Source organism: Odontesthes bonariensis, chromosome 18 (genome assembly GCF_027942865.1).
Source record: "Odontesthes bonariensis isolate fOdoBon6 chromosome 18, fOdoBon6.hap1, whole genome shotgun sequence".
NCBI classification, from domain to species: Eukaryota; Metazoa; Chordata; class Actinopteri; order Atheriniformes; family Atherinopsidae; genus Odontesthes; species Odontesthes bonariensis.
This window is the reverse complement of record NC_134523.1, coordinates 13,553,835-13,573,427: the sequence shown is the minus strand read 5'-3', so window position 1 is coordinate 13,573,427 and position 19,593 is coordinate 13,553,835. Positions and strand designations below refer to the sequence as shown.

General features: G+C 42.7%; 1 protein-coding gene across 1 annotated transcript; it reads left to right on the top strand.

Annotated features, from left to right (window-relative positions):
* Positions 1–1,661: 1,661 nt before the first annotated feature.
* Positions 1,662–17,615, top strand: mylipa (myosin regulatory light chain interacting protein a). Its single transcript, XM_075449881.1, has 7 exons — positions 1,662–1,893; positions 2,998–3,188; positions 11,979–12,164; positions 13,394–13,591; positions 13,720–13,884; positions 14,832–15,255; positions 16,022–17,615. Exons 1-7 carry the CDS (start codon positions 1,807–1,809, stop codon positions 16,217–16,219), a joined length of 1,449 nt encoding a protein of 482 aa, XP_075305996.1. The 5' UTR covers positions 1,662–1,806; the 3' UTR covers positions 16,220–17,615.
* The last annotated feature ends 1,978 nt before the right edge of the window (positions 17,616–19,593 follow it).

Genomic DNA, 19,593 nt, shown 5'->3' with positions numbered 1-19,593 from the left:
CTACATCTTACACCCTGTTACTATTTTATATATAGACAAAAGTAGAAAAAAAAAAAACACAGTACAAAGAGAGCTAAATAATCCAGTGAAAATGAGTAGTGACGCTTGGAGACTATCGTATCAAACTAAAAGAAAATAAAGGTACAAGGTCCAAGCTTAAACATCAAACTAAAAGAAAGCGGAACAGACCTTTAAGATTTCACAAGATCTGAAATCCTTTTCAAAATACACAAAAACTGCGACAGATACATCAGTTTTCATGAAATGCTCAATTCTTTATTTTTTTAATTCACAGTAAACAGAGAGCATCCATGTGCAGCCAAGTGACGAACATGACACAGTAAGTTTACTTTATTTGTGTGAACTAGGTCATAGTAAGTTGCTGGTGCTCATTGGATTAGCGAGATTGATCATTAACAAAAGATTGGACCAAAACCGCAGAGGTTGCTGAGTTTATCGTGTCATAACTGAATGAGCATAAAATTCCTGACAAAGGAAACGCCATGGATTTGATTTCAAAGGTGAGGTTCTTACAGACAAAAGATAAGCCCTTATCACTATCTTTTTAAAGTTGATCAGCAAAAAAAAACGTTTGCTCACACTATAACTCTTCACACATGAACATTATAAAGATCTGCACAATCAAGTGACTGAGTCCTTCTGGATCTCCTATTGTGAAATCTGAGTCTCTGAAGCCACATCAAGAATACAGCGGAGGAAGAGCACACAGACATGGAAAGGCCTGCTGCTTTGACTTTGAAATGTTCCCTGGCAGATAAATGAGCTTGGCTTAAAACCATGCCTACCTTCTTTAAATACAAGGCTGCAGTTTCCTGCAGGCTTCTGGCCCAGGCTGCCTCAATAACAACACCATACTGTTGAATAATATATGATAAAACAGTAGATGCTGTAGATGTGACGAGGCAGAATAAGTATTGAAAAATTAAATCTCCACCACTAAGGGAACCATATAATATCTGGCTAACGCAAATAGCATTCATGTTGCATGTGTGCAAATCATTTCATGTGATTGGAGGTCCTATAAAGGTCTTTGGGCGTCTGCAACTTTCACAATCATTTCAGTTTGATTTGATAACCCTCCACCCCAGCGTTGAAGACAGCAGTCATATATTTAACCTAATTATCCTTACAGTATTTGATTATTTAATAGTTTGATGGTATATATCGTAATAGTATAGCTTGTGTTATACTAGCAGTAATACAATGGAAAAGTGAAAGAAGGTTAGAAAAACAACCTCAACAACCAAAATGAAAAATTCATAAATGCTTTGAGAAACACAAGCAAGCGAAGCAGAAAGTTCTCTCGGTAGACAACAGCTATTTCTGGACGGCGCTCCCATACATTATTAACAAAAAGCGACCGTAAAACCAAACAAGCCATTAAACTCACCCTGAGATCCCCTGGAGTTGGTCGAAATCTCTAATTCATTAGATTCAGGTGTGCAAAAAGCCCCCTTAGCTGCATGCAACAGGCGCTCCACGTGAGGGCGCAGTCGGCTCCTCAGACTCCAGCTGGAGTGTGTGGATGTGCTAAGACTTCTGATTGGCTGTCAGGTTGCAGCGACAATGTTAAACTGGCTGTCATTGGACAGCACTAAGTAGGCGGTGCTGTGTTGGGCGATTCATTAATATACCCTACAGCTGGTGGCTACAGATTCGCCATACGAAGTGAAAGGGGTAAGAAAGTGATGAAGGCTGAACGTAAAGCGATTTAAAAGAGGCTCGAGGATTGTTTGATTGTTTTAAAGAGTGGCACACCAAAGACTGACAGAACACGCTGCCAAAATGCTCTGCCACGTTACTCGTCCGGATTCAGTGGTGATGGAAGTGGAAGTTGATGCGAAGGCGAACGGTGAAGACTGTCTCAATAAGGTAAGCTGTAGTTAGAATCTACGTGTTGTGTTTTGTAGCTTTTAAAACGCTGCGTTGTGGCCAAACAAGTTAGCAGAGCTCCATTTGTGTTGGGCGAAAAAAAAAAAAACTTCAACCGTATGAAACTTCATCTTGCTCAAACTGTCGCTTCTTTGCGTTATATTCCATGACTGAAGCAGAATATAAGGAAGACTCTGGGGTACCTAGTGTCTCCTAGAGTTGTCACTATTTTATTCCCTGCTACGCTTGCATTTAGTGTGAGTGTCTTTTCTGTTTTTGAAGAGGCGGAAACGACAAATCTACCTCCACTCCAGAGACTGGGGGAAACGGAATGTTCCGCGCGCAACGGACAGATGAGAGAAAGGGGGGAAAAAAGCATTTTCTTTGTGTGAAATAAGCCCTACAATGTTGACTCAAACGTGGAATACTACTGTCCCTTTTAAATGCATTGATGGGGAAACCGCCGACGGTCACCTCTACCTGCATGGCTTATTACTCAGAAGAAGCGGCTTACTCCGGCACAGGTTACTAGAGTTCATTCCGCGGCGAACAGCGCTATTCATCTTCAGCCCGAATAAGCGCGTCAGATAGTCACTACTTTTCCTTTCAAAGTGCCACAAACTTTGTTGCTTACAGGAACTTTGCCACCCGTTCCTGCTGTTCTGGCGCTAACGAAATATAATGCGTGGCCCACTTCGTATTCATGGCACATTCCCAACTTGCTGCGACCAATAATGTGTTTTATCTCAGTCTCCAGACTCCCTATAGATGTTCACCAAAGGTTATGTAACACCCTATGCCTGCTGCCGCTCAGGGGGCGTGAGATGAGCCCCTCTTACCCTGGGAGAGGATCCAAATTCGCTTCCAAGCTGTTACAATTGCTTGGAAGTGAACTTGGTATTGCTTTAGAATGATAATGTTTAGTTTTTTTTGTCTGGTTTGTTAAAGTATCATTAGAGGAACAGAAGTCCAAAGCTGCTCAGGATGTTTTTACGCCTCCTGTTTTGATGATGTCCCTGAAGAGTCTTTGGGCTTCAGGGTCCTCTTGGAATTCCTGGTCTAAATTCCACTTCCGTGACCTGTTTCTTTCATCCTTTTTCCCAGGTTTGCAGAAAGTTGGGCATAATTGAAGTGGACTACTTTGGGCTGCAGTTCACAGGCGGCAAAGGAGAGAACTTGTGGCTGAATCTGAGGAATCGTATCTGCCAGCAGATGGATAATGTGACGCCCTGTCGGCTGAGGCTGCGAGTCAAGTTCTTTGTTGAGCCCCATCTCATCCTACAGGAGCAGACGAGGTACGGGAGCTCGTGGGCTGCACTGACATTGTTAAGAAGTTGCATTTGATCGGTGCCGTTTGAAAGTTCTTTCATAACACTGCTTGTTTATGACCTGTAAATCAGCTTTTTTTTTTTTTTTTTTTTTTTCTGTGTCTGAAAGACTTTTAAAAAAAAAAAAAAAAAAATTAAAAACCTCTTCTTGATAATACACTCATGACATCATGTGATTCACAATGAAGAGCAGGTATTGGGGGGGTGCAAGACATTCTAGTAATGGCTCCAAGACCATTATCTGAGCTTTGTTTCCAGTGCAGTGGAAATGTCCTTTAGTAACCCCTTCTCGCAGCTCTTCCGGGGTTACTACAGGTCACTTTGGTGAGCGGCAGGCTGGAAATGTGATCCAGCAGCTCTGGGCCTGTGTGTTGCTCTCAGCCTACCCCCAGGGACTCTCTGAGCTGTGTGGCAGCCGGGAGCCCTTGTCACTGCTCCTATTCAGCTGAAAATAACTTTTTGTTTCGATTGTTCGAGGCCATTTTTGTTTCAACAAAAGCCTCTCCTATTCGACGTTTTTGCAAGTGTGGTTTGGAAACGAGCCGGCGTGTAGGGCCTTTCTTTAGCAGGTTTTGTCTTCTCAGGAATATGTCGTCATTGCGAGTCGTGACTAATATGTCATCAGAGCTGCGGTCGTTCAGCAGGAGAGGTTTGAGATAAATTTTGGAAGTGTCGTATTTAAGATATGATGGCACCAGACAAGCATAAAACATGCAAACGTATATTGGTCCCTACTTTCTTTCTGCCTCGTCAGAGTAATTTCAACAAAACTCTGCGGCAGAGCAACGCAACAGGCCCTGACAAGTCCAGACCCTGACTGAGTATTCCTCTGCACCATTTTCCAATTAAACTTTGAACCCGAAAATGCAGCTTGCATCCCTTAGAACAAGTCCTCAAACCTTGCTTTATTCACAGAAAGTACTATGGCGGATCCACCAGTTTGGTGTTCACTCCAGGTGGTGCCGCGGCTGTTTAATTTGGCAGAACTGGACCCAGCGACATGAATCATGGGCACACATTTCGCAAAACGTGTTTGGTGTCATTTTGATATCCAGCACGCTGCTTCCACCTGCTCACGTGCAGCGTGTCACCGGAGCGGTTAATTAAGCACATGTGTCTGCCTGGGCCAAGAAGCTCTCAGCTGCTGGATATTAAATGCTTATTTCTACGTCTACCTTTTTTTTTTTTTTTTTTTTTTTTAAAGAGAAAAGTGGGGGAGAGAGCAAAGAAGACGCTGGGCTGACTGCGCTCTGACCTCCACTAGATTAGCAGAGGTTATCAGCAGATGGCTGGTGTCGGGTAAGACGGGCGGGGGGGCAGTAGGGTAATCAAGTTGTAGTAAAAGGGGCAATAAAAATGTGAGATGGCAGGTAAGGGTCTGTAGGGCTGCTGCTCCTAAGCACAGATGTGATCTGATGGAGGTGGCGAGGATGCAAACGTTGGTGTCGGTCTTGCAGCGCGATGTCGATGCAGTAGTGGGAAATTCCTGACGCAGACTTTAGCGTTGAGTCATCCCTTTAAAGAGCGGGATGTTTTTAGAGCTTAAAGTAGTCTTAAGTTTTAAAACGTGTTTAAAATTCCATTTTTAAGTTTGCATTTGCAAGAATTTTTGCACCACGTTTGGGAGATAAGTTTATCATTTTAGTAACTGGCGCTTTGAAGCGCTGGCAGGGTCTCACCTGTCATTTCTTCCGCGGTGACCTTTGACACAGTTAGGCTGCAGCTTCATCAGAAGCCTGTGTGACTGTAGACTGTCCCCGAGCCATAAAACCCTCCTCTGCTGCACATTTACATAGCTGCAGGCTGTTTTCAACAACACTTTTTTTTTTTTTTTTTTTTTTTTTATTGTTTCCAGGTATGTCACTTCTCAATAGAATTTCCTTCTATTTGTTCTGCCTTATGTCTTGTAACATTTTCAGCAGTTTGTGGCATCACAACTGTCCCCTGCGCCCTTCTTAAAGGCCTTTATTACATAACCTGCTGAACCCGCATAGAGCTGCTTATATAAGCGGCTGTGTACTCTGCTGCCACGTAAAGCTTCACAGGTCACTTAAGTGTTTATGCTCACTGGCGGCTGGCTTTTTGGCTGTGCTCTATTAATTCAGTTTCCGTTTGGGTTGGGCCTTTCTTGTGCTGGAAACTGTGATAATTCCGCTCAGAAATTAATGAAATGCGTACTGATAAAACGGTTAGTGGTTTTCACATTTTACGATTGGTAATACATCACCCATAAAAAAAACATTTGGATATGTTTTTGTTGAAAGCTCACAACCAAAAGGCAGGCCATATCCATTTGATCCGTGAGGCTTATGTTCAGCTTGCATCTGTGGCAGCTGTGTCTCCCTGCTTCTAAAATCCCTTTTTTCTTTAATCTCATTACTTTGAGATTCTCTGTGTCCCTCTCTTCCAGGCATGATTTATTTATTTTTTTCTCCCACGATAGCTTTGGACACTTTGAAAATGTATAAAATGTCCTCACAGGGAGGCTTTGTCTCTAATAGCTTCTGTTTTTGGGGCTGCACAGTGCTTTGAAGCTGCCTTTATTAAGCAACAACTGAGGCAGCTCTTCTCAAACCTTATGGTACTTTGAGATCGTTTTACACTAGGGGTTCCTCTAATAGTTTTTTTTTTTTTTTTTTTCCCCTTCTAATCATAAACAAAACAGTTCTGAGAGATCAGCTGATCTGTACCTGACTATTGGAAATTACATTTTTATTTAAATTCGTCAGAGTGACACTTAACTAGGGTACTCAACAGCAGCCTTTATTATCTGCATCATTAGACACAGCTTTCTAGTTTAAATTTGAATTCAAGTTATTTTTGTCTGATCTTCATTCTGATCAGATCCCAGCTGTCTTGAACTCCAAAATAATAAACGGATAAGTAGAACCAATACAAAGATGGTGCAAAAAGCCAGCCACTTGTGGTTAAAAAAAAAAAAAAAAAAAAAATGTCAGATTTTAAATAAACAGTCTGTTCTCTGAAATGCAGTACTGGGGACATGGCAGACAAAAAATATTTAAGGAGTCTACTTTATTGATTGTCTTTGCTCTCACAGGGCTGTGTTCTTCTGTCTTATATAATTCCAGGCAGTCCGGGGACTTCTGTGCCAGCAGAGCTGTAGACAAAATCTAAAGTAAATGCTTTTCTCTGTGCATGTTGGTCTTGTGACTTATCGATCTGTACAGTGTTTTCTTGCCCTGCCCTCAGCGCATGGTTGGGTTCACTCCGTCCAACAATCTCAGATTAGTTTGCATTAATCATCATTGATAACCAGCCCTGTTGTTCTGGTTCAGCCAGAATGGAGCCAGACTTGGCAACACAGGAAGAAAAGGCTTTACCTGACTGTACTTTATAATCTTCTCAGTTCAGCTTTGTTGTTGTTTTTTTCCTTCAAACAATTGCTGTATGACTTCCATGGAAACAGAGATGGTTTTTATCTCTCTGAAAAGATTGCCTCTTGGTCTGAATGTTCCTGCAAAAAAAAACAAAAACGGTACAAGGTAATTTATTTTGGTCACACACAAGGTGTAATTTTTAGCTCCATGCCTGCAGGTCTTGAAGTGTTCAAAAACACATGTTCTTATCAGCATGCACTAAAATCATATAATTGGGTTTTAATAAATTCTTTTTTCTTTTTTTTTTTCTTTTTTTTTTTTTTTCAAATGTTCTTCAGCAAACTAGCATTGGTTGGTCTGTGCTGGAGTACATTACATTAGCCTTTTCTAAAATAACTAAATTAATTCCATGTCTGAACTTGGGTTCGACACTGGACTGTAATCAGTTTTACCAGCCAATACAGAGCACCAGCCTGTGACCTAAGGAATTTAGCAGATACAAATGGCCTCTTTGTTTTATCGATGTGTTGCTTTCGGTCCAGCTTGTCACAGTGCAGAAGCACATGTGTTGTATTTATTGCCTGGAAATGCATAGAGACTTTATGCCAAACTGCAGTTACAAGTGTTCTTTTCAGTCCGCCCACAACTCTGAGAGAAGATCGAGCAAAGTTAACTACAGGTCATTGACAGCAAGTAACCTCACAGCGCATAGCTTTCTGGCAGTGTGTTATTTGACTAGCTTACAAACCGCATTGTTGAGAGTCCAGCTGATGAGGTCTGAAACTCTGCATCTGATTGGCTGGATGTTGTGCAGTCTCTAGGCAGTGGTTTTAGGTTTCAGTTTGTGGAGATGTTTTGTTCCTTTTGAGCTGTGCACCAACCGACATCAGACGCTGATTTAGAGTAGAAAACAAAGAAGTGAAACAAGGCTTTTATAGACTGACTGAGCACTCTGGAGAGCGTTTACTTAACTTGCTAATGAATCTCTTATTAGAGACCGTATGGCTCTGTTTCTTTGTTGGTTTTTTTTTTTTTGAGTTTCATTTTTGTGCCAACACAGTACATTATAAAGCCTAAAGATGCTTCAATGTTTAGTTTCAAATGCTCAAATGGGATGTTGCAGTTAACAAATTGGAGACTGAAGAAGAGATCAGCTGGAAAGCCTAAATATTTTGGTCAATCTCCCCTTTTTAAAAAAAAATTTAAAAAAATTATTTTTGCCATCCCACAGTATTCTTCCTCAGTTTTAAAGCCTGCTTTCCACACCACTGTTTAGTGTCACTACAGTGATGGCGTTCACAGGTGTATTGAGACTCCAAATGAGTAATCCTCTTAAAAATTTCCGGATCATCTCGTTCACGGCGACGCGGTTTGAACGGCAAATGCAGTAAAAGTAGGCCGGGAGAGTTTGCTCTCAGCACAGACTTCCTGGCATTCAGTCTGCGTGTTGGCGCGGGGTCGCATACAGAACAAGGCAACACTGCGATGGGCGGCCTGCTTCTCTCAACGGCGGAAAAATGCGTGTGCAGATTTGTCTGAGAAGTATCATGTGTTGGTTCATGAAACCGTGAATCAGAAGAACTGAGGCATACAGAGGCTGCTAACAAGCTGCTTCTTTAGCGCCAGTTTGATACTGCATACCGTCCTCATGTCTCGGCAAGAGTCCCGTGATTCTGACTCAAATTCTCTTGAGTGTGTGAGCATTGGAGTCGCTTGGCCATTCTGCTGTTTGACTTTTTTTTTTTTTTTAATATATATGTGTGTAATGTTTTTGTAAGGGATCTTGATTTCAAAGGCGCCTTGACAGTCTGTCACAAAAAGACAACCAGCTGAGAAATTTGGGGAAGTCTCTTGAATACTTGGTCTCACACTTCTTCTTGGGAGACACAGGATTTATGGGCCCCTGCTTCCCTCGTGCACAAAGTGTGTGATGGACCTTAACAGGTGCTGAGGCAGCCAACACACTGCTAAACTAATGAAGTCTGATCCTGGGACAGCTGTCTGAATAGCTGTCAGCTTAATGTAGAGGTCAAGCAGCTATAGGTGAACGTGCACTTGTTTAACTGGGTGGGTGGGGGTAGGGTGTTAATGTAGATGATGGAAGCACTGGGGTTTTAGCGTGGGAAGTTTTTTAGCTCCTGCATGTGAAGCTGCTCAGTGTTGATATACCCCTCAGTCTTTATCTCGTAGCAGTCAGACAGGAACCATTATCAGTGGTCTGTAGTTGTTAAGATCAGATTTAGTCATGCATACACACGAAATTTGTCCTCCGCTTTTAACCCATCCAGGTCGGCACCTGTTGACACGCATGCACGGGGTCACACACTCGTAGACACAGATGCCGTACACTGGAGTGGTGGGCAGTCTGTCGGAGCCTGTGAGTCTACTGTATGACTCGTACTGTACGTTTATTTTTCTCCTTTCAAACGACAAGTGCAAGTTTGGCCTGAGATCAGCAAAGCATGTGCACCTGCTGTACACACATGGATGCCCACAGAGCCCAGAACACGTATGCGGTCTCTTGCTCAGAAGCCCCCCGTTCCAAAAGTTGCACGGAACGTCTCAGAAATGAGATAATGTGAAACATTTAAAAGCGGAGACGTGTTCATTTCATCAATGTCACGACACCAAACTAGCAGGCTGGGACTTGAAGAAATTGAGCGGTTGTACAGTGACTGATGATAACCTCTTACCAATTTCTGCTTGAACTATAGTAACCTCTGCGGCTTGCCCTTTAGTAACCCATTGCCAACAACCTGTAGTAAACTCCCAGTCAAGTCAGGGCTATTGTTTGCGTCAGCCAGGTAGCTAACTAGCAGCGCTTCATCACATGACGCCTGCTGGGCTTGACACAATAGAGCGCAGTGTTTGGGTGTGTGTGTTGGAGGGAATGGGATGTTTAACACCATATCAAAGCACTGTTTGTTATGCCGGAGGCTAGTCGGCTATGGGACTTCGTTGTTACAGTCTGGCTCTAACAGGGGTGGTGTAGGGTCTGACTTTGTTTGTGTGCCTCACAGCTGCTGTTGATACTTTTTGTAGGTGCTGCAAGAATGTGTGTCGGTAGAGGTGTGTCTGTGTTGTTGCAATCTGAAGAAGTTGAAATGCACGTTGCTTGTGCTTTGTCGAGCGGTGTGGGCTCGTTGTTGGTCATGTAAAATGATTGAGGAAATGGCAAGCCCAGCTCGTTCCCACGAGACTCCTAAACGCGCTTCATTTTCTGCATTAACAAAAGTGTTTGTATAAACTCGATTAGAAAAGCAATGAGTGCTGCCTTCCCATTTCATTCAGCGTCCTGCTCAAATGTCCTCAAGCCACAGTTTGACCTGATTTTCACAAATAAAAATGTTTCCTATAGCATCATGCTTCAAAGAGAGCTGCAGCCCAAGGGAGAGTTCTTTTTAGTTGAAATAACAAGCAGTTTTGGGCACAGTGTGCTTTTTGTCTACCACACTAGGATGTGGAAGACAAAATAATATGCTAAGAAGTTGTTTTTATTCAGGGGGCAGCGTTCCAAAAGCAGGTGACTGGTTTATCTTATGGGTTACTGTGCCATGGGTCATCTGAAGGAAGGCTCTGTTGGGCCACTTGAGTTCAGCGTTCTTTATGATGTAAGGATTGTCAGCCAGGGTGTTTCTTGTATTGACGTTTTGTCTCCTGCTGCTGGAAGGAAAGAATTCCTCACATCTTCTGGTCAAAACAATGGAAAGACCGGCAATGGCTTATTTCTTCAGAAATGAGCTGTTTGTCTTGGCCACACCAGAGCTTTCTGTTATCGTTTTGGCTTGGTGATTATAATGAGAACTGTTTTCGCCACCATTAATCTGAGCTCTTTACAACTCTTTCTCTCTCTCTCTACATACTGTACCGCACCCTCATTATGGACAAGAGTAGTTGGTATTGGTAAAAGCAAGACGAGTAGTAATTTTGCTTCTCTACGAACCGATGTGTTAATATTACTAGTTTAAAATGCTGTTTTAAACCGTGCGTGATTGTGAACGTATTCGGCAGCACCGACAGGCATTTCCAAATGCTGAACAATACTTATGAACAAGTTTGCAAATGGGATTTGAACTCACTGCTTTGAGTGGGACTCTTTGAGTGTTAAACGTGATATCAAAACACCCAACCTAGTTTAGAAATTAAATTCTAAATGGTGCTAAAAGTTTCAGTCACAATTGGTACTTGTGAATGCACACTGGGGATGGTCCACACACAGAAGCTGAAGCAGCAGTGTAAGCACATGTTTTTTTGTTTTGTTTTTTGCTATCCTCTTGATTTGAACAGACTCCACTGGCTCTGGATTTATTTAAAACATAATAGTCTCAACAATTTGGTAGTTCTGCTTGGCCTCTAACTGCCCCCAGTCCCTAATGTGGCCTAGTAAAGAGATGGTTGCTTCAGTTTTTTTTGCTTTGGCAGCATTTGAACTGAACTTATGACGAGTCCTGTTTTCCTCCTGCACCCAACTTCCACTTTTTTGGTGAAATTTTAAGTTAAATTCCCCTTAAAGGAAGTATTATTGTGTGTTTGAGGAACTGATTAGAACAGTGAAAGTGAGCCAGCATAACCACTATTTTACTACTTCTGCTGCACACACACTCAAGGCTGAGTTATACTTCTTTTAACTGCCCTTGCGCTTTCTTCTTGCGCGTATGTTAATGGCTCGAGACGTTTATACTTCATTTAGCTTTGCCGGCGCTTGCGTGTGCTGCGTGGCGATTCACTGCCAGGAGAGTAGGTGGAGTAGTGGGTTTTTTCCAATGACAAGCCTACTATGATGAAAGGAAATTCACCGCCAGGACCTCTTCGAGTGATTCATGCTTCTTCTTCTTGTAAATAGCCGGTATTTTGTCAGATTTTCAACACCTTGGGGGTCTAAACGACTACTTTCTCGCCTGAAAATGTTTCAAATGTTGCTAAAGTTATATATTTACAGAGTTTATAGCTTAAGCGAAATCAGCTTTTCAGGCTGGCTGATTTCGCCTCAGGCAGGAGTGAAGTGCACTGTGTGTAAACGCTCTGCATGCTGTCTGATCGATGAGTATGTCGTTTTCAAGTAGTAGGCTTGCGTCTTTTCTTGCGTGAAGTTTAGAAAATTGAGGTGACACACGCAAGCTCGCAATGGGGGGCTTGCAACCGCGCAAGGGCTTGCGTTTTTTCTTGCGTCTTGCTTTGCGTCTTGCGTTACCGACTATAAACCAGGCTTCAGACTCCCGCTGTCTGTGCTGAAGTTCTTATGACGACTACCTGCACTGAAGTACGTCAGGACTTAACATCACACCATGCTTGTGATGTACCCCAAAATGGAGAGAATTTTCTGCTTTTTGAATAAATGTAAAAAGGCTATTTGTTTAGTAAAATGTATGTAAATGAAAGGTTCTTATTTTCCTTTGTTTTTCTTCTTTTGTCCCCGTAGACACCTTTTCTTCACGCACGTCAAGGAGGACCTCCACAACGGTCACCTGCGTATGGGCTCGGAACAAGCAGAGGAGTTAAGTGCCCTTCTGGCTCAGGCAGAGTTTGGCGACTACAACCAAAACACAGCCCAGTACTGGTATTCAGAGCTGTGTGGAGAGGAGCCCAGCACTGCTACTGTTAACAGGTACAACACCCTCCGAGCAACCTAACACTTGCTTCAAGAGAAGCTGGAATTAATGTCTCTTACAGGTATGCTGTGAATGAATAGCTTGTGCCAGATGTTGTCCTGAAAGGATCACTAAAGATCCAAAGGTTGTTTGCAGAAGACGCCTCGAATTTAAACATCTCTCGGAAATTCACACTTGCTCAAACATTGAGGCCTCTTGACCTTTTCTGTGTCAGACCTCCTGCAGCTCTGCCCCCTCACTGTTTCTGAGGGAGGCAAGAGTCCACTCTGAAAGGTCAAAATGGAAAGTAAACAGTGGATCACGGCAAAGCCCACGGATGGCATTACGTTGTCGCTGGAAAGGAGTCAAAATCTTAACAAGTCAAAAAGGCTGTTTTTACAAGAGTTGAACTCCCTCTAAAGTTAGTTTTTTTTTTTTTTTTTTTTTTTTTTTTTTAAAAAGCTGGCGAGAAAGACCTTACATAAGTTTAGCACCACATTTAGAAATGAGTTTTAGACTTGGAAGCACATCACACAGCGACATGGTGTTTGCAAGCTGGGTGAGAGCCACTACACAAACACACAGGTCAGCCAGCAAAGCAGCTGACTGCAGATCAGATAATGTTTGTTTGCAGATCTCCATGAGGGGGGATTTCCTACTGTACATCTTCTGTATACAAAACTGGCGTAACGGCGCTGTACAGCAACACTTTACAAGTTTTAGAACATGGATCCCATTGCATTATGAAATATCCGATAAGCTTACAAGCAAGCATGGACACCAAATCCGTTTTCTTATCATTAGTATATTTTTCTCGAAGTATTCGCTCTCACATCTGTTTGGAGTTTATCTAAACTGTAGCATCTCCATTTTGTATCCGCTGCCTTAGTTGAAACATTTTACACCTCAAGCTTCATCTGCTAAACCTACTACATTTGGCTCCTCATCCAGATGCTACATTGAGCCAGCAGGCACTAGCTACATCTGCACTCATCCCCTGGCTATTATATAAATGTGCATGCGTTTCCAGTAGTTATTTTCCATAGATTTCATGGGCAGCTCTTTCAGCTGTGTTGAATATGCCTACAATTACTGGTATTTCCTACCACCGTCTCTAGAATTCAACTGACTCTATAAACTAAAGGAAGCATTGATGGCTAACAGACACTTGAGTTTTGTGTAATGTACGTTTTCGGTGTAGTTCCTTAAACTGAAGCTACTTCCTGTCTACTTATTCCCCCTGCAGCATCATATCCAGACACAAAGCTTTGGACGGTTTGAGCCAGGGCTCAGTGGAGTATCAGGCCCTGCAGCTGGTCTCTTCTCTGGAGCATTACGGCGTGGAGTGGCACTGGGCTCGCGACGCAAATACCCAACGGTTGGCTATTGGAGTCGGCCCCGAGGGTATTACAATTTGCAAGGAGGACTTCAGCTTAGTCAACAGGTATGTTGAACTGAGATAATACATTCTCAGCTGCAGTAGATCTTATGGATGCATGTTTTTTTTTTTTTTTACTCATTAACCAATGCTGATAGAAAAGTGCAAATATTTCTGTCTTTGCTTTATTTTAGGATAAGTTATCCCATCGTCCAGATTGCCACTCAGTCAGGGAAAAGTGTCTACCTTACAGTTACCAAGGACACGAATGACAGCGTGGTGCTTTTGTTCAAGCTGATCAGTAACCGGGCAGCAAGCGGTCTGTACCGGGCCATCACAGAGACGCATGCCTTCTACAGGTGAGAGCAGAAAGCATGCAGCCTTTAATCCCAGACCAGTGGCTCGCATGCAGTAAACGCTGAGGTCTGCAATGCAGGAGCAGTGTAGTTTAATTGGATTCAGACTCTTAACTTTGCATCTTCCCACGCATTAGTCCAAATTATTAAAGACGAGCGGTGCATTGGAAATGTGTGTGTGTGTGTGTGTGTGTGGGTGGGGAGCCAAGATGACGCTTAACATTCATTGTAAGTGCTACTGCACTGTTTGTCAAATGTTTTTCAGCAGTCTCTGCTGGAGCTGTTGGTCAGTCACCTGTAAAGGTGTAGTGTGTTGTTAACTTAAGAGTAATGCGGAGACGGGATGGAAAACGGGCTCTAAAACGTGTTCTGTAATAACTTGTTCTGCTCTGTTTAATATGCAGTCTCCTGCACTTGTAAACATTAACTTGGTGTCATTCTGTTTATGGTGTAAACTTGTGCAAAGTGGGACAGAGTCACTGAAAACATGTCTTTGGCCAGAATGTGTGTTGATGAAACAAAGATGGCTGAAAAAAGCTTTTTATCAGGTATAAAAGCCATTTTCTTTTTCCAAAGCCTTTCTGTGTTGGCACACATGAGCAGAGACTATTCAAATGGCTAGGCTATGAAATTGTTCTATCACAATGGTACAAAAGAGAACCCTGGGCTTTTGTTTTAGGAGTGGGTTCTAGCCAACCTTTTTTTTTTTTTTTTTTTTTAAATCCCCAGTCATGTCTTCACCTTGTTTGCTTAGAAGCAAGTGGTGTTTGTTTACAGTGAACGTGGCATCAGTACAGCACACGTAGTATGGTCAGTAAGAGTAAAGCCCTGTATTAAATGTGGACAGGCTTACATCGTCATTGTTGCAGAAATGATGTGCATGGGAGGTTTGATCAATACTGGATTTATTTCTGCTTCATTTTACTGACACAAGTGATTTCCATTTCCAGGTGCGACACGGTTACCAACGCAGTGATGATGCAGTACAGCAGAGACTTTAAGGGCCACCTCGCGTCACTATTCCTCAACGAGAACATCAACGTTGGCAAGAAATACGTTTTTGACATTAGACGTACCTCCAAGGAAGTGTACGACCACTCTCGCCGTGCACTCTACAATGCTGGCGTTGTGGACTTGGTGTCTCGCTCTGAAAGCGGCGAGCGCTCCCCTCAGTCGCACTCCCCGGGCAGGGACAGCCAGCAGGACAAGGGGCTGGACTGCGATAGCTGCCAACAGAGCCGAGCCCTGCAGGAGCGGCTGCAGAAGCTCAGAGAGGCTCTGTTGTGCATGCTGTGCTGCGAGGAGGAGATAGATGCTGCGTTCTGCCCCTGCGGCCACATGGTGTGCTGCCAGACCTGTGCAAATCAGCTGCAGGTGAGACTGCTCTGCACACTTGTCTGTGGAAATGTCTGAACTTCTTCTGTATAAGGCTTCCTAACCACAGCTGAGGGCTTTTTGGTAGTTGGCCTGAAGAAGTAGCCTTTGTGACACTGCAAAGGCTTGGATTAACACTTCTACATAAAATGTAATTTATTCATTTATGTGCTTTGTTTTGATTGGCCCTGATAGGTTCTGATTACACTTTAGTTCCAGGTTCTTATCCTTTTAACAGTCTTTCAAACAGCCAAAGCCTTGCTTACACTCTGTTGACCTGATTGTCTCTGCAGTTAATCAGCTAAATGTCGCCCATCTTTGTAGAAGCGGATTTTGTGTGTGTGTGTGTGTGTGTGCAAATTTTTTCTTATAAAGGGATTACAGCACCCAGGCAAATCTCCTCTCCAGTACCTTCACTAGGAAACGTGACCCAGCTAATAGGCGTGCGAATGAGTCTGTAGGAAGGGTTCACTTCAAATAAACGCTTTTCATATAAGCTCGTTGCCCTTTTTACTGCGAGATATTTCTCATTTTGTGGCCATCTTAAATTTGTCAGACTTGAGCAGAGGCCATCAAACATTCTCTTTATTTTATAGTCCTGTCTCTGAATTTGTATCTGCCTTAACTGACTTTGATAACTGTAATGTGTGCACAGTAGTGCATGTAGCTATGAGGTTGTGGGAATCCTAATAGTTGCACTAGGGTTTTGCATTTGTGATCCTAGCGTGGGGGTGTGTGTTTACCAGCTTTCTTTCCTCCCCCGCAGCTGTGTCCTGTGTGTCGGTCAGAGGTGGAGCACGTGCAGCACGTCTACCTGCCCACTTGCACCAGCCTCCTGAGCCTGACGCTTACCGACAATCACCAACACCGCAGCAGCATCCCTGCCCCCATCCACAGAGACATGGCCTCCTCTCCTCACACCTGCTCCACCACCGAGTATGAACACAAGCTCTACCACACATAAACCGCCACCAAACTCCACTATAACCCTTTGAAGCTATGCCAGCCAGACTTCACAAAGAAGGAACGTCTCTCATCCGTATGTTTTCTGCCTGGAATTCACAAAAATGTGTACAGAAACATCCTGATCAAAGATCAACACACTTGAACTGCTCCCTCAGCTGTGTGTTTTTGTTTTATTTTTATTTCCCTTCGGACATCAGTTTGGAGCATCGTGTTCGTTTTAATGTTTCTATTGATTTTTGTGTCACACTGTCAACTTGTTTTAAACACCATTATTACCTACCACAGTATATTTTTAGTTTAGCCTCTTTAAGATTATTGCATCAGTTGACCTGATCCAGAATTATGCTTTTTGAATTTGTATTTTTGGTGGTTTACTCCATAGTTCTTTGCTCCATATGAAGTTCCTAGCCCCAAAACCCAGAACCATACCATGAAGTTGTTTTAGAGTATTTTTATTTTTTTTCTCTTAAGGTTCCTGACATTTTAAACTTTTGACTGTAACGGAGTGGAATGCATTTTGTGTTTTTCATGCCAATGTGGGTATTTAGAGGCTAAGCAGTACTGCTCCTCCTGACCATAGCGCTGCATACTAATTGGATACAAAAGGACCATCGTGGTCTTGTAATAGTGAGGTCGAACAGAGGTTGTTGTTCGTTTTTTTTTTTCTTTTTTTTTTTTTTTTTTTTTTTTTTTTTTTAGCCCAAGACCACTGTATTATGCTGACACTTCCTAAACCTCTATAACTCCAAAACTGGTCTTGATAAAACCTTGTGAAACAACAGTTTTTCATCGACTGCTCCACCTTTTTACATGTTTATCTCCATCTCAACAGAAAGAAATAATGAGCACCAACCAGCTCTTTTTGGGGAGGCACAGAACTGCAGCTGCTTTCTCTAAAGAAAAGCACAGCTGTAAAGTTTCTTCTCTGGGGTGTACAAGTGACTTCTCTTTGATATTTGAAAGGGTACTAGGATATTTGTAAGTGCAATACTTGCTTGCTTTTTTGCCAAGCTTTTCATTCTCAGTTTTATTTAATTTCAAAGACTATATTTAAAAGGGCGGGGGGGGGTGGGGGATGAGGGGACATTGCCACTTTACTAAGGAAGTTTTCCACATGTCCGTAGGGAGTTTGGCCTTAATGTAGCAGCAACATGTTTATTACAAACTCTCTTCCGACACTTTATTTTATATTTTATTTTCTGCTAAGAAAAGGAGAACTTTGTTTAATGCTGACACAGTTGAGCTCGATCACTGCAGGGAAAGGACTTTTATTTTTCACATTGTACAAGTCGCAGATTGTTTCTGTTTTCTGAAGCAAATGCCACAATGCTCTGTAAAGTAACTTGAGTTAAAATGAAAGCTGTTTTATATTCTCTGCTTTTAACAAAGTATTAATAAAGTTGTTTTTAAAAAAAACAAAACAAAAAAAAAAAACACCCGTGACTTCTTGAGACTGTTCCTTTTGTCTGACAGCACTCGCACCTTATGACTGAACCCCAGTGGAAACCAGGGCTCGTACGGAGTGTTCTGTACTTTGTGCCAAGTTATTAAGCTTAATGTTTGTGTTTTGAGGACACAAGACTGAAGAAACAGGAGGTTCTGTACTACAATGCTGGTACCACTCCAAAGGTCTCAAAATAAATCTTAGTGTTTACTACGTGAACCACGGTAAACTCTGGCAACAGGATTTTCTGTCTGTGTGATCCAACCAGAACACAGGTTGATGCCAGGACACTCAGAGGATGGATTCTTTGTTATAAGAGGCAAATGTACTGATGACATGAGCAATACAAACTCCTCTCAGCACCCCATGGGTATTTCGCATTAAAAGGTCAACCTGTCGCATTTGCCACTGCAGACTTGGGGAGAACTGAAAGTTGCACAGTTTGTGGTACAAAAAGGCTCGTCACTGATTAGAACTGACAGACACTGCTGAACTGTAATTCTGGAGTTGGGTGTAAAAGCTATTGAGTGATCAGACTTTTCACTCTGTGAACCTCCCTGTTGGTCCATGACCTTCTGGATGAGGAGGCATCTCTTTCTGTCCCCTTATCTGTGTTTTTGCTTTCAGGCATCGGTGCCATTAAACTTACTCCAAGGGCACTGACAGCTGAGAGGCAGCGATGTACTGGGAAGTGGTTTCTGGTTGGTCAGCCATGCAGAATTGCCTGAACTCCAGTATCGCTGCAGGTTAAAAGACAAAGACACTAAAGGCAGCGTCAGAGTCTCTCTGAACCTGGTGGAAAATTGTTTCTAACAACATTACTGATTTAGAGTAGTAGAAAACCTTAGAACCTCGGTTCAGATTAAAAGAACAGAACTGCAGAGGTGAACATTATGTGACAGTAAGTGAATGTATGCCATACTTGATCCATTAGCTGACCATTTGGAGCAGACTTGAACTTTCAGGAGCAGGGCCCACAAACCTAAGACATGCACGTCCAGTTATCTGGTGACTTTAATTTGGCCACGGGTGGGATTATCCACATTTGTTGTTCTCTGAGAGCGTAACGGTTCAGATGGGAGCCGGTTCATGACTTATAGAGAATGTAGCTTTAGGTAAAGAGTCAACAAATTACATGACGCTGTATTTTTAAAGCACCGATGAGGGAAAGTAATGTGGGGAAACAATTCAGACAGTTCGTTTGCAAGTCAAAATGTAACTCTTCAGAATTTCTTTTAAACCAGAATGGCCTTTTACACACTTTTCTGGAGTTTGAGCTTGTCATTGTTTTACAATTCAGCTTGTTTCATGTAAAACGTACAGAAACCTGCTGCAAAACAGGAAACATAGGTCCTTCAGCAGCACATTCTTCCCTGATGGACCAGACTCGTTCTCATCCTCATTACCTGAGCCACTCAGACTGAAAGCAAATCTAGTTTTTCATTTCCTATCATCTTAACTCGTGCCAAGAAAAATAACATCAAAGATACTCATATGTCCTCACCCTCCCACTGCCATGTGCTTTTCCCATCTGCTTGGCCCAGTGACATCCTGCCAAGCGAAACACAGCACCTCCAAATGTGTCTGAGATAAGTTTCCTTTGGGTAGACAGAGCCATCTTCTCTATGGTATCGTCAGCTGGTGAATGAATACAGGGTCAGATAGTCCCGTCTGTGAGTGTTGATACGTGTGTGCGCATGCATCTGTGTTCTCTCAGAAGTTGACAGCGCTAAAAGTGGGCCTGAGCCAAGCAACACAATGTTCCCAATGCAGAAAATTTGAATCATTTGTATGCCCACTTGTAGGTTAAGTGTGGTGATAAGTGCAAAGGTGCCACATTCTCCATGTGCATACCTTTCACTATTTTAAGAGGTGACTATGATTATTTAATAGACAAGTCAGAATACAGCTGTTTACATTGTGGTACT